Source organism: Acipenser ruthenus, chromosome 10 (assembly GCF_902713425.1).
Source record: "Acipenser ruthenus chromosome 10, fAciRut3.2 maternal haplotype, whole genome shotgun sequence".
NCBI classification, from domain to species: Eukaryota; Metazoa; Chordata; class Actinopteri; order Acipenseriformes; family Acipenseridae; genus Acipenser; species Acipenser ruthenus.
In genome coordinates this window covers 35,572,286-35,587,844 of record NC_081198.1, presented here as the reverse complement: position 1 = coordinate 35,587,844, position 15,559 = coordinate 35,572,286, and the positions used below count along the sequence as shown (strand labels likewise).

Here is a 15,559-nt window from a genome sequence, read left to right as displayed (position 1 = left end):
ACACAGCGGCTTAGAGATCAAAGTGGTCCTTACACTGCTGGCATGTTGAGGGAATAGCACCTTCGGGGCACGCAAAGGGGGCTTGCAGCTTTCTGTTTCTGGGAACTATAAAGAAAAGATACTCCAAGCAGGAGAAGAGCTCCAGTGCATTCGAGGATCTCTTTAAAAATTTGATTTTCACCTTGCCAGCCTATCACCATCCCTTCATAATGACTGATGCAATGGTGGACCAGATGACGAGGTTAAAACTCAAGCTTTTAGAGAAGGTAAGCATTTCTAATAGTTGTAACAAATTTAGGATATGTCAATTCTATAACAAATGTATATTTGTTGGGCCACTTTGGCATATGTAGAGTATGCTGGTATGCCAAGCAATAAACACAACCCTTTCAGTCCAGGGGGAGATGGGAGAGGGGCTGAGATCAGCACATCCCCCACAAGAGAAACACAATGAAAGCAGAAGAATATACTGTATGTGCTTTCTGTCCATTTAAAGAAACACCACCTGGTCAACCAGTGGTTCCTGACGTCTATTATAGCTAAACCTTCAATAATACACATTGGAACCACAACGACAAACAACCCGAACCTCATGAATCAGTATCAGTATGTGTATTTGCATGGCAGTTCTACACACATCATCATCTATATGTATCATGCCTTTGTGTATTCTTATCAAGCTTACCCTATTAGATTCATGTTTGAGCAACTGGCATCCAATCAATCACATGTATTTTGTAAAGCGCCTTTCATGCCAAGGCATCCCAAAGCGCCTCACATGACAAATAAATATACTATACAATAATATAATATAATATACAATAAAATATAAAAAAACATCCAAAAACAAATGGGGAAAAAAATAAATAAATCAAATAAATAAATAAATAAATAAAATACATTAACAAAATTCTAAAATAGGCCATCTCGATCTACAAAAAGGCCTCTGCATAAAGATGTGTTTTAAGCTTTGATTAAGCAATGAAGATTGATCCATAATACAGGTGCATAATGACTAAAGGCTCTTCCACCACAAGAGCTACGTTTTACTCCCTGGCACCCTAAAGTCAATTTCAGTCACAATCGGAAGACAGCAGATCTTTAAACAGACTTTGACAGACGGCTGATAGCTAGCGCTTGATTCCATAGCAAGACTGCACAAATGATCTTCTCATAGAGCTATCTTTCTTGGATCGGTTGTTCATTGTTAGATCTGTTCTTCTGTAGAGACATAATACAATTACAACATGTTATGGCGTGGGTTGAGGTCTGGCAAAGACGCAAGAGTGCCTCCCTACTGTGTCATCAGCACTGCTTCCTTCAGCATCTAGTTTTCCTTGGAAATCACCCATCCAAGTAGTGTCCAGGCCCACCCTTGCTTAACTTCTGTTCAGCTGTAACAACTTGGGTTGCCCTCAGCAAACAGGCTGGTGGCACCAGGCAGCTACCGCTGGCACCAGGGAGCTTCCAAAGCCATAGGTAGTTAACTGTGGCTTTCAAAGTGCCTTTAACAAAGTCAGTAGTCAATACAGGTGTTCTTCTTAACCAAGTTTATTTTAGTATAAGTTAAGATCTTCCAATGATCCCAGAAGGAAGGAAGGCCTGCAATGAACCCCAGGTGCTGCAGTGTATGAAGTGGTGGCGGTTCTGCAGGGAGCGCTCTTCCATGTATCCAGACATGATGTGCTGGTGTCGTTCACTACTTTGTGAGGACACGCAAGGGTGCAAACCCCAGTATCTTAGATAGATAAAATTTGTTTCACATTCCAAAAATCGCCACTGATGTCCTGGTCAAAAATGGGCTGATGATGCTCAATGTGCTGACAAAAATGTGTAACCGCACAGCTCTTTGAGAAGCTGTCAAGTGAAAAAAGCACTTTAAAAATCAAGCTTATCTTTCCTTTCATTTCATTTGGATTGAGATGCAACACCCACAGTCACACCTGAATCTTTTGGCAGATACATTTCTGGGCCTTGTTTTCATATCCCGATCTGATGCCTGTTCAGTTCTTATGAGGTGGACTCGACTGGCCTTCACTAGATTAGGCTCCTCGCTGACAGAATTCAACCAAACATCTCATATGAAAGGCAGAAGAGTCTAGTGAGTTAGCCACCTAGCCCCATCACTTCTGCGAATTCAGAGCTGTGCTCAACAGAGGGTAATGCTTTGGGTCCAATGTGTTTGTTCATCTCACTTTTGTACTGTGTTGGATACAAAGTGAGATCCCAAAATGTACAACATTTCCACGATCAGCATCCCCATATCAATCAGCTTTGTTTTTTCGGTAAATATTGGCACGACAGTCAGAGAAACGTGGAGGCCTGAGTCATGTTGCCATGGCAACACTTGGCTTGTGTTTTAACACTGGCAGTTTCTTCACAGTCGACATTGCCATTCAGAGGAAAGGATGTTTCTCTCATGCATTTGACCCCCTGTGGTAAAGGATTCACAAAGAAACACTAAACCAAATGCAATAGGAAGGGCAAATATTTTGCTTAATTGATGTTGAAATCGAGTTTGTTGTATGCTGAACTTTTTTTCCTTAAGTCTTTTGTTTTGCTATGTTTTTTCTTGCTCCCTGTTCTGAGAAATCATGAGACATTGTGACCTCTCAACTCCGTCCACTTCTGTACCATGAAACATCTTCTTTATCGGGATTGTGCGTTACTGTACTTGCAAACAGCAAAATAACATTCACTCTGTATCTGGCGGTTTGTACCACCAGGTGGCACCATTTCACTGAACAAATAATTCGAAAAAAGAAAATACAGTGTATTAGGGTAATGATGAAAGTTTGCCAAATTAGTATTCAGTATGCACCCACCACTAATAATACCGCACCTCATTATAATGCATTTATTTTATATTGTGGTCTAGTATTTGGCTCCCTTTAAAATTGACTTTCACATTTATCAGAAAATAACTGATGCTGCATCAGAACCTAGACCTTAGAACATGGTACAGTAATAACTATTGACACCATATTTTATATTTATTACCATACCTTATTCACAGCTGCATACATTATTTTATATTAATTATCATACCTTATCCACAGCTGCATACAGTATTTTATATTTATTACCATACCTTATCCACAGCTGCATACAGTATTTTGATAAGTAGACTAATCACTGCACTACAGTATAGGTGATTTATGATTTATTGTCTGGTCTGATATATAGTATAAATATGTAAAGTAGATGTAGAGTAAATAAACGTTTTATTAAATAAAATATTGTTTGCTGACTTTATTCAGGTTCTTGATACATTACAGTTCTTGAAACATATACAGCAGCTTTGTATTGGTCTCTGGACACCAGCCACATATCGAGGGGTGCTGTACAAGATTAACAACTCGTAGAAACTATTTGGTGGAAAAATAGAATTGCCAAGATTAAAAAAAACTATTAAAGTGGATTTCCATCTAAATATACCACAAACTGCAAAATGAAATGATCTGAATCGCTACAGTACAATAATCAATCTCTGCTGTTTTTTTCCAGTTTAATCCAACTCTCTTATTCCACAGAGACTGGAGAACGAGCGAGATAACATGGATGAGCGATCGGAAACAGCAATCTCCACGGCCAGTAAGGAACTCTTTTGCATTCAAATATTGTACCTTTGTCAGTTCAGATTAGTAGTACTGTACAATACACACCCTTGTAAAAACTGACCTCAGTAAATTTGCATGGTAATTTTGCTATTTTCCCATGGTTATACTATGCATTTATCATAGCTTACCATGGTTAGCTGTGCAGACCTATGCTTTACCACACGTTCACAATGCTTTATTACACTTTACTATGCTTTTACTATGGTACATTTTTATAAGGGCCAAGCATCCACACTTTTGAAAATCCAGCTAAATGAATGAGTGTACCTCATGTTTATAAAATGCAGGGTGGTGGAGGACTGAGCAGCAATGGCAGCGAAAGGTATTAGTCAGAGAGAGATACATTTAATTTAATAGACCTGCTAAGTATTATGTACTTCTAGTGTGGTCTATAATGAGAGTGAACAGGGACAAGCTCCTGATAATGAGGAATTGTCCTTTTAAAAGTTTCCCATAATGCATGGAAACATGTAATAAAACATAGCAAAAGCATGGTAAAGCCAGTATGAGCTTTTTAAAGCCCAGAGAGGTATGATAAAGCATATTTAAATAAAAAAAACATGACAAACCATGGTAAACTATGGTAAATGCATAAACCAAAAGCATGGGAAAACTGCAAAGCTACTGTGCAAAGTAGTTGTGGAAAACTTTTATAAGGGGAACCCACGTGCAACATTGATCTTGTTAATAAATCAACAACAGTAAAACAATTCATGAAATATGTTTGCTAAGAACGTGGTCATCCTTTACTTAAATTGGACACAACGTAGCATTCACAAAGGCTACGTCTAACTACAGGCATAATCCTTCATAACCACTTTGAAACCTACGTGAAAATAATTATTCATAACATGTTGCCAGATGTATTGCAATTACATTTTTCACTGCAATGGTACAAAATGTAGATATTAATAATTACAGTTAATTTGTTAATTGCAACAGCGAAGGCATAGTGTTATATAGCCTTGGACTTTTCCACATTTTATTGTGTTACAACATGGAATCAAAATTGATTTAATTAGGAGTTTTTGCCACTGATCAACACTAAAAATGTCCATAATGTCAGAGTGAAAAATAAAATCTACAAATTGTTCTAAATTAATTACAAATATAAAACAGAAAATAATTGATTGCATAAGTATTCACCCCCTTTGCTATGACACACCTAAATAAGCTCTGGTGCAACCAAATGTCTTTAGAAGTCACATAATTAGTTGAATGGAGTCCACCTGTGTGCAATTAAGGTGTTTCACATGATTTCAGGTTAAATACACCTGTTTTGGAGAGAATATGGCACAACTGTGAATCTGTCTAGAACAGGCCGTCCTCAAAAACTGAGTATCCGGGCGAGAAGGGCACTAGTCAGGGAGGCCACCAAGAGGCCTATGGCAACTCTAAAGGAGTTACAGTCTTCCACAGCTGAGCTGGGAGACACTGTGCATACGGCAACAATACCCTGGGTGCTTCACAAAACTGGCCTTTATGGGAGAGTGGCAAAAAAAAGCCATTGTTGAAAAAAACTCACATCAAATCTCAGCTAGAGTTTGCCAGAAGGCATGTGGGAGACTCTGAGACCAAGTGGAAGAAGATTCTATGGTCTGATGAGACCAAAATAGAGCTTTTTGGCCTCAACGCTAAGCACTATGTTTGGCGCAAGCCTAACACTGCACATCATCCTGAGAACACCATCCCTACCGTGAAGCATGGTTGTGGCAGCATCATGCTATGGGGATGCTTCTCTGCGTCAGGGCCTGGAAAGCTCGTGAAGATAGAGCGCAAAATGGATGCAGCAAAATACAGAGAAATCATGGAGGAAAACCTGCTGAAGTCTGCAAGAGACCTGGGACTTGGGAGAAGATTCATCTTCCAGCAGGACAATGACCCCAAACATAGAGCCAAAGCCACACTGGAGTGGCTTAAAAACAAAAAGGTCAATGTCCTGGAGTGGCCCAGTCAAAGCCCGGACCTCAATCCAATTGAGAATATGTGGAAATAGTTGAAAATTGCTGTTCACCAAAGGTCCCCATCCAACTTGACGGCGCTTGAGCAATTTTGCAAAGAAGAATGGGCAAAAATTGTAGTGTCCAGATGTGCAAAGCTGGTAGAGACTTATCCAAATAGACTCATGGCTGTAATTGCTGCCAAAGGTGCCTCTACCAAATATTGACTCAAGGAGGTGAATACTTATGCAATCAATTATTTTCTGTTTTGTATTTGTAATTAATTTAGAACAATTTGTAGATTTTATTTATCACTTTGACATTATGGACTTTTTTTGTGTTGATCAGTGGCAAAAACTCCTAATTAAATCCATTTTGATTCCATGTTGTAACACAATAAAATGTGGAAAAGTCCAAGGGGGATGAATACTTTTGAGAGCCACTGTATATACAGTATACAAATCCACTGTTACTGCCAACAGTGTTACCCTTCTTCTGTCATGATGGAATCTGATATCATTGCCTCATCTCTTTGTACAGGGAGCTATGATGGGCAGCAGGATGCATTGCACAGTGCCCTGAGAAGAAAGAAGGATCTGCTCAAGAAGCTCAGAGTAAGAGTCCAGTGGAGCTGTGCTGAACATTGCACTCAGTTTAAACAGTGCTTAATGACTGCCCAAGATTGGTCTTACACAAAGGTGGTCTCATGTGTGCACAGGGACTGCTTCTTTTCAGGCTACCCTTCTTGCAGATTTTACTGGAACTTCATTTAAAGCATGCTAACTAAACCGAGCTCCAATTAACAAGCAATTACTCAAATGTTGTAATGCTAATGAGGTATGTACATGTTTTTTTAAAGGCTTGGTTATATTGTACACATACCCTTCACTTTATGTTTGAGACCCTATTTTCTCTGTGATTGATGGCTAACAATTGCAAGAAAAAAGATTGTATTTAATCCCAGTGCAAACATGTCGAGCATAGTTGGGCCGAATTTCTTATGTCTATCAGGTGCTAAGCACCAGTTCTTTGAGGTTATCTTTAATTTAGGTGGCCCAAGATTGCTAGAATGATTATGCTGTCAAGCCAGCCAGTCATAGAAAGGTATTTCTTGTTTGAAACCAGCACTTAGCAACCCAAAACACACCCCAGCTGAGTGAGTAGAGCTTTTTTCTGAAAATATTAACAGTGAGGCCTGGGGTTTTAACAGAAGTAAGATACCAGAGAAGACAGCAAGGAACATTTTTTGAAAACTGGAATAGCTGGTAACTGTCTTGTGTTCTGTTGGATTCGATGTCTGGTTTATTTTATCAAGATCTTTACGTAAGTGACATACTTCTTTTTGGGACTATGGAGACATGGGACTGGCTTACCTGATATAATGCAATATAAAAAGCAGATGCATTTGCACACTTTAATGAAAAAATCTCCAACAGTGTTTTTTAAGAATAAACTGATTGATTAATTTCAGTGAAACGTCAGTTGTGTCAGCTAAGACTTATAGGAAACGTAGGGAGTTGATATGATCAACATAAACTCTGCCATTATATAAAACTTTCCACTAATAGTTTTGACTGTGCATCCTTGTCACACATTCTGAAGTGCCGCAAATTTTAAACAATTCTTAAACTGGCATTTTCATGGGTTTGTGATAGAAAGAATGTGTCAGATAAAATTTACAAAATAATTTCTAAATCTAAACACCCCTCTTTTTAAAAATTGTTGTGTTTGTTACTGTCTTTTATATAAGCACTATGATTTTATGAGTTAGTAATCAGAAGGTGTTTAAAAAGATCTTAAAAGCACCTGAATTTCTGGTATTTTCTTATGGAAAATGTTATTTTCCCTAATAAGCAAGCATGAAGACCACTTGTTATTTTGGTTTATTTTTACTTCAATGTTTATGAAATATCATCAAAAGAACTTTGAATAGGCTTTCATTGATTTCAAACACTGAGCAAGTACACCTAAACTTTTCTAATTTATTATTATTAATTTAGTTGTCACCAATTAGTTTTACCCTGTTTTTCTCCCAATTTGAAATGTCCAATTGTATTTGGGCTCAGCTCACCGCTACCACCCCTGCACTGACTCGGGAGGGCGAAGACGAACACACACTGTCCTCCGAAGTGCGTGCCGTCAGCCGACCGCTTCTTTTCACTCTACAGGGCCGCCATGCAGCCAACCCTGAACTACAGTGTCGGAGGACCACGCAGCTCTGCGCAGCTTATAGGCAAGCCTGCAGGTGCCCGGCCAGTGCGCAGTGAGCAGAGGACACCCTGGCCGACCTAAGCCCCCCCCCCCCCACCCCCCCGGGTGGCGCTCAGCCAATTGTGCTCGCCCCCTGGGAGCTCCCGTCCACGGTCAGCAGTGGAATAGCCTGGACTCGAACTGGCGACGTCCAGACTATAGGGCACATCCTTTTTTTTTAAATACAATTCAAAATGGGTTTATGATTTTATGTTGATGTGGTAAACTTTCTTTCTAATCACCCTGTACATTAGCATTCCTTTACAAAGTTTGCATTACAGACCACCTTTTATATACTGGGTGGGTATGCCTATATTTTAGGGCTCATACACAACATGCTGTACATGCCTATTGCTTTCATGAGTTATTAATCACGCATAGTGCACAGTCAGTTCGACACATCCCTAAAACCTGATCTCCAGCCCAGCGCAGAGCTGAATCTCTTCTTCCTGTTGTATGACAGGAGCAGCACATGCTGGAGGAGCTGAGCCGGCCTCAAACCTGGGGAGGGACTCGGAAGAAGCTCCACAGGCTGGATTCAGCTCCTTCACACCAGCCGATATATATCTACCAGCCTCCACCACCACCCCTGCCCCCGCCACAGCCCCAGCCTCCCCGAATCATCCAGCAAATGGTGAGGGGGACCTGCCCTGCCTCCATGCAACTTCTGAGCTGCACACTGTTTGAGAGTCACAGCGGTCACTCTGGCCAAGGATGGAGGAAACTGCTGTGACTACCTATACAGGACCAAGAATTATGGGAAATCAATGGTATTGCAACAGCTATCCCAGTCGTATCAACGCCACTCAAATGATGTGTTTTGTTTTTCATCGCATCTTTACAGGGCTGACCCTTGGTCCGTTTTGTAGCTTCATCTTTATATGGCTGGTTTCTTTAGTCTACCTGGCCTTTTTTTGTACAGAATGTCAAGGTATTAAAGTATTTTTGTTTTGCAATCCCTTTTAAAGTCCCCATTGCACAATATGTTCCTGGACTTGTAACTATTGGGAGCACTGATTGAAAAAAAACATAGAAAATGATCCCTTTGGGGTTTTTAATACAAAAGATGCCAGTATAAGCGAGATAAAAATCACTGTAGAGTAGCCAGACTGCTAATTTTGACAAAATGGTAAATTTGGGAATAGGGAAATTCACTGAATCATTCATAATATTATGTCTGCCTGCACTGAGTGTATTATTATGATTGAGAATGTATTGTGCCAATTGAAGGATGGCAGTCAGCTGTCTGCAGAGAGCATGAGTCCCTAGGTCCAGTAATGAGATTTTAAGACACCTTCTCTCTCTCTCTCTCTCTCTCTCTCTCTCTCTCTCTCTCTCTCTCTCTCCACCACAGATGCCACAGCAGCCAGCGACAATCATCCAGCAGTTACCGCAGCAACAGCCACTGATAACACAGATCCCGCCTCCACAGCACTATCCTCCAATCAAATCCGGCAGCATCAAAGAAGGTAGGTCTTGCTCACTGACAAGTTTTATCCCCGCAGATGCCGTCTTCTGTGCTGCCATTTTGATACATTCTACAGAACTGCTTTAGGTTCCACCATGTGAGTAATGATGTGGTGGGCCATTCCATGATATGTTTATTTTGGATGCATACAGTATATATTTTAACATTTAAAAATGTGATTATTTTCAATGAGTTTAATATATCTTCCCTATTCCTGTCTTTCCCTATCCAGACATGGTGGAGTTGATGCTGATGCAGAATGCCCAGATGCACCAGATCATTATGCACAACATGATGCTGAAAGCAATTCCTCCGATGGCCCTCTCCCCCCCTGGTACTGGGAACCCCCCTCCCCCTCCTGCTCAACACAGCCAGGTAGGCTCCAGCAGGGCTTTTCCATCCACACCTGTTTCTGGCTGGATCTTCTGCTTCCATGCAGTCTGAGCAGGAGCATTGGTGCTTCTGGTTCTATTGCTCCAAAATGTCTGCTTCTGAAACTTCACTGCTCAACAAGCTTTCTTCCCTGTTCTCCCTGCCTCACACCCTGGGTCTGCCTCTCAGTGGCCAGTGCCCACGTGTTTTCAGTTTCTCGTCATGAAAAGTGACACTTTGAAGCACGAAATAATGTTAATATAAACTAGAAATTCTAAAAGAAACATAATAAATGTAATGACAATCGTTTTGACATTGAAAATGACCTCTTGTCATTTCTTTTAGTATTTCTAAATGTAGTACTATTTTGTTAGGTTTTGATGACAGTATATCTTTTTTCAATGCAGTCACTGATTTGGAGTAATTTTAAACAAACACTTCTTTTTTTAGGACCATCACTTTGGAGGCCCCATCATAGTGAAGTCTGACAAGCCTCGGGGATCCTCAGTACATCACCATCATCACTACAGCCCACCCGAGTTCCAGGGCCCGCCCCCTCCCGCACAGCTTCCACCCATTGGCTACCCTATGTGGCCGCCGATGATGCCACAGAATCCTATGGGACAGGCAGGTGGCTACCAACCTGCAGTACATCACGTGACCGGCCCCACAACACTTCCTGCACTGCATGCGTAAGTAGCTACAAAACAGCCATGGCAACGTGTGGCTTGACAAATAGTACAGGTATTGAGCAATGTGTCTAGCAATCAGACTTAATGTTGTACAGAAATACATGGTCCATGGTCATTGTTGCTTAGGGTTTAATTTGTGTATTTTGCTTAGGATTCACCAGAACAAAAGGATGACCTCCTTCCTCTCGCTTCCATTGTATTCCTCTTCACCCCCTTCCTCACCTCAACCACACTCTCAGTACCACACAACCCATTTGATTACCATCACCGTAGTCACTTTAATGCCCAATATTCAGATAATATTTGGTACAAATCCAAATAAAAGTTTTGGTTCAGGCTCAGCCCTACAGTATGGCATCTTGGCCTGAAAATAATAGCAGTATATTTCAGTAATGTGTTCTTTTTTAAGGATAGAAATGGATGGATGGCACCCCAGAGTCCCTCCGGGTCTGTGAGGTAAGAAGCTGGATTTTAATTTATACGACTAGCTATACCCTGACCTATCAAAAAAACTGGTGATGATTTGTGGTTCTTCAACACCCCCACCCCTCCCCCACATATGTTTACTCCACTCAAACTAGCAGGTCGACTCCGCCTGGGTACTAAATATCTAAATAGTGATAGTAAATATCCATTTACTATCACTGCAGAACTGACTGTGTGGGATAGCACAATTGTGTCAATGGGAACGTGGCTTAACCCTTCTCACTTGGATTATTATTCTACAAATATTCTTAATTTTGTGCTTTTTTCCTTGCTTTGCTTTGCTGCCAACTGATGCCTATTAAATTTGCTTTCAATCGTGTTCTAACCGGGTGTTGATGAGCTCTGATGAGAAATTAGTGGCACTGCTTTCAAATCTGTTCCAGACAGGCAAGCCCTCTGAAATACTCTTTTGTTGAATTGCTGCCCTTGTAACAGTTTACCATGGTCATTTTACAGTTTTCACATGCATAATATGCATTAACCATAGCATTTTTTGAATTTGCTTTACCGTACCTGTACAAATCTTGCCTGTGCTCTACCATGCTATGCTGTAATACACTTTGCTATGCTTTTACTATGGTAAACTGTGAGAAGGGTGAGGCTGTTCTAAATGTTTTACTACACTGGTAACAAAAACAATTATTAACACCTGTACTGTAAGTTGTGTATGCTGTGTTTTGCAAGCTATTTTTTTGTTACATTTGAAATAGGGGAAGACTTACCTGACCTGAGACATAGGGACATGTTTTCAAAGAGTTTACTTACAAAATGAGAAACTGCAGTGTTTAGACCTGAAATAATATAAACAGAGGTAAATTAGAGACTTTAGGAAATGCTTTTGAAAATATCTCTGATGAAAGTATATAACTTCTAGCTTCTGGTGATGTGTTGGATATCAACATTTATGGACACGTTTTTAGACAATCAGTGTGTGAGTTTTCTGACCATTGACCTATAATAATTGTTAAGCCAGAACCGAAAATAAAGTTTAAGAGTATTTTTATGGGTATGAAAAGTTATCTTTACTAATGTATTCTTCTTGTTTAGATTCACTTAGTTTCATTTTCTGTTTCAGTGCTCACTTACTGGAGACTTTTTAAATCCCAGAAATTCAAATCTGTGGCCTCAACATCATGACTTGTGTCATACCCGCAAGTTCATCAGGTACATCAGAGTATAACCATTAGCCTGTCCCCCTGCAACACTCTGCCTATAGTAGCTGTAAATAATACATCAGGAAGGAAATACCACATAGAACAGATATTGTATTTCTTCCATCCATTAGGGGTAGAATGTTGCAGGGGGACAGGCTAATGGTTACACACGGGTGTACCTGATGTACTTAAAGGTTAGGTGTCCCCCACTTGTAGGTCATGGTGACCCACTTTTGCATAAGATCTGTCCTCTGAATTGGGTTATTCAGGGATACCTATATGTTCATTACTGTTTGCCCAAATGTGTTAAACTGCATCAACATTTGTTATAGTGTGTTTCTCATACAGTGCTGACACCAGGCTGACTATATCTTGGAAATAGGTTTGATCAAACTAAATATGAGGATGTTGTGTATGTAGGTCACAGTGAACTACTTTTTGATGATAATGACGCCTGTCATGCTTTATTTATAACCTTGTCCGGGCATATTAACATTATTGCATATCTGTTTAATAAGACACTGTTTTTTTTTTTTTGACAGATCGTACAGGTAAATCTAAATCACAGCTTGAAACAGAAGACACATCAGATGGAGTCAGACATTTACCTGTGCAACCTACTGAAGATGACCTCAATATTCAACACACTATCCACTGAAGACTCCCCCATCTTACTCATTGGTCTAAAGATGTACAACACAGCCCCTTTAAGGATCTTTATCTGAACAATGACTGTTTAATACAGAAAGTCATACAAGTGTATTATTAAGAACATGTTTTGCTCATTTATTGATCATTCATTTGAGACTGAAGTAAACATACAGCACATGAAAAGGTTCCAAGAAGCAGATCTATAGTGTTGCGTTTGTAAAATATACATTCCATTTATTTAACCTCCAACATACATAGCAACGGTACATTTATATATCTTTTTTAATTTTTCTGCTGACATCTGTATAAGTTTTGTATGTGTTTGCCATGGAATGGACATGTTCATTTTTCCAGGAATAAATAGATTGGGGCATTTCCCCACAGGCTTTAATAGACATCGCACATTCAATTAAATGCTATTTTGTTTTAAAGAAGCATGGGGCCCCCTATTAATTTACATTCATTTGAAATGAAATAACATTAAAAAAAAATGTTGCAAACCACCTTAAAGCAAACAAAACAAAAATAATTTAAAAAAGAACAGAAATATGAATAGCAATAAGGAGAGCTGTGATAATGTTCCTAATGCAGAAGTTAGTGGGTTTGAAAGTCTTGGTTAGCACTCATTTAAGCATGCTGTATCTGCCTTGTCAATGCATATCAATGCTTAGTGAATGTAACCCAGTCATGGTTAACTGATGATGTGTACAATGTTTTATGTTTGTAAATTACTTTAATTTTAATTATGATTTTTCGTGTACAAGTTCAAAATTCACAACTGGATAAACTGCTTTTTTGTTATTATTATTATTTATTTCTTAGCAGACGCCCTTATCCAGGGCGACTTACAACTGTTACAAGATATCACATTATTTTTTACATACAATTACCCATTTATACAGTTGGATTTTTACTGAAGCAATCTAGGTAAAGTACCTTGCTCAAGGGTACAGCAGCAGTGTCCCCCATCGGGGATTGAACCCACAACCCTCCGGTCAAGAGTCCAGAGCTCTAACCACTACTCCACACTGCTGAATTATTTTTGTTGTGAGTGGAATGACATACGTGAACAAAAGAACTGTGATCAGTTCCAGCCTCGTCTAGAATAATGTCGTTTAAGCCTGAATTTGCGTTCCCTTCTTTGGCCTGTCAATTTGTAGTGTTCAGTAAAAAAAAAACCAAAAAAACAAGTGGAACTGAACATTCACCTTACTCCCCGTTCTCACCTCTGCACTTCACACACTTACAAGGTATTGCAATATTGCGCAGATTGTGCCAAACTCTAAACTATCAGCTTCCATTCAGGTCTGCCCGGCCGTGGGCTAAGGACTGTACTTATTGGACCATGGGGACTGGGATTGATCATACTGAAGTGGGCTTCTAGGACCGCAATAAAAAAAGCACTTTGTTTTGATGACTTACAGAGCCACAGTACTTTGCAGTACAGGCTTGTAACACATATCAATGGATAGGGGAGAGACTGACATTCACTTCCAGATTTTTTTCATTGAGAGTGGCATTTGGTGTCTAAAGGGTGGAGACAGTTTACAGCAGCCCGGCAGAGACAAAAGCAGAAACAAAATATCACAGGAACTTGTTTAGAGCGAATAAAAAAAGGGGAAACACCGTAAATCTGATGCATTTGATTTATATTAGAACATTTATTCTGTCTCATGTGTTTTAATATGTTTTTACAACATTTATAAATATCAAACAATGAGTGGATATAAGAAGATACTATTTCATGAACTAAATGTATCCGGTATGATTTTTTTTTTTTTCTTCCTTATTACTGATAATAATGGAATGAATAACAATTTTATTTATTTTGAGAAAGTAAATCGAGAGTAGTGTCCATTATTGCTTATAAAGACCCTGAGAATAAACGTGTATTATGTCATTGCAGTCACTGGTGTAAAACATTAATTTGCCCAAACATCAATATTTTTCAACAAAACTTTCAGGGAGTATTGTAAGGTTCCTTGGGTCATAGAATAGCGTGTTTTTATACGTTTATCTCCAAGCAGAATACATAATAAAAAACACTTAACTTTATATAAAAAAAAGCAAAGTTTGTATGGTTTCTGATGTACTTTATAATGTTCACCAGAGTGTTCTGAATAAAAGGACGCCATTTCCAAGATGCTATTGAAAAAAGGAACACCATTTCCAAGATGCTACAGAAAAAAATTGATTTTAGTGACTTAAGTGACTTTTTATAGAAATATGGGCCTGGGGGAGCATCAGACTGAAAAATGCTTGGTCCTGAAAGGGTTAATCCATACAATACTTTTATTTAACCAGGTGAAAAGCCATTGAGAACCAGTTCTTGTTGTGATCTGTGTTTTTTTTTTGTTTTTGTTTTTGTTTATTTTTTTTCTCCCATAGCGCCACATAGAAGAAGTTACTTTAAAAGCCTGAGAGGAGGCTATCCCGTCCACCACTACTGTGCTATTCTTGAACCCGGACCTCTGTGTGTGTCGGTGACAGACAGACATCTGGCCAGACAGCCAAAGCATCTCCAACAATTCTAAAGCATCATAAACGCTGGTTCTGTGTGTGGTGTTAGAATTGCACACACTATATTATTTGAAAGATAGAGGCTTTTTGTTTGTTTTGAAATGGAAAACTAGCAGTATTTGTTTTTTGTTTTATTTTTTTACTACTATTTTTACTAAACTCAATACCCTGTAACAGTACTTTGCCTGTAATTAAAAGGGGTGGGCCACAAATTATTTATTTTAAATATTGCTCCTGTATGTTAGGTGAACACCAGCACTTACCACACTTTTGTCCTCTCGCACACTAAATACATTTGAATACATTGCTCTGTTTCACATTAGTTACAAGGTACAGATTCACATTATTATTATTATTATTATTATTATTATTATTATTATTATTATTATTATTATTATTATTATTA

The 15,559-nt window shown here is 39.1% G+C and overlaps 1 protein-coding gene across 4 annotated transcripts; it reads left to right on the top strand.

Annotated features, from left to right (window-relative positions):
- Positions 1-14,595, top strand: LOC117401011 (uncharacterized protein C21orf58-like). Of its 4 annotated transcripts, none has more exons than XM_034001399.3 (9): positions 2-266; positions 3,534-3,594; positions 6,101-6,174; positions 8,274-8,444; positions 9,165-9,279; positions 9,511-9,653; positions 10,101-10,342; positions 10,757-10,798; positions 12,525-14,595. In XM_034001399.3, the coding sequence occupies exons 1-9, from the start codon at positions 210-212 to the stop codon at positions 12,535-12,537; spliced, it is 918 nt and encodes a 305-aa protein (XP_033857290.3). In that variant the 5' UTR covers positions 2-209; the 3' UTR covers positions 12,538-14,595. The 4 variants fall into 4 exon arrangements, with proteins under 4 accessions (XP_058888082.1, XP_033857290.3, XP_058888081.1 ...); XM_059032098.1 differs by having other exon boundaries at positions 10,752-10,798; XM_059032099.1 differs by lacking the exon at positions 10,757-10,798 and having other exon boundaries at positions 1-266.
- Positions 14,596-15,559: the final 964 nt, after the last annotated feature.

Excerpts from the sequence above, each read along its gene's own strand:
- LOC117401011 (XM_034001399.3), top strand. The coding sequence starts at position 210 with ATGACTGATGCAATGGTGGACCAGATGACGAGGTTAAAACTCAAGCTT. Across the intron at positions 267-3,533 it reads AACTCAAGCTTTTAGAGAAG|AGACTGGAGAACGAGCGAGA; the intron begins GTAAGCATTTCT and ends CTTATTCCACAG. Across the intron at positions 9,280-9,510 it reads ATCCGGCAGCATCAAAGAAG|ACATGGTGGAGTTGATGCTG; the intron begins GTAGGTCTTGCT and ends TTCCCTATCCAG.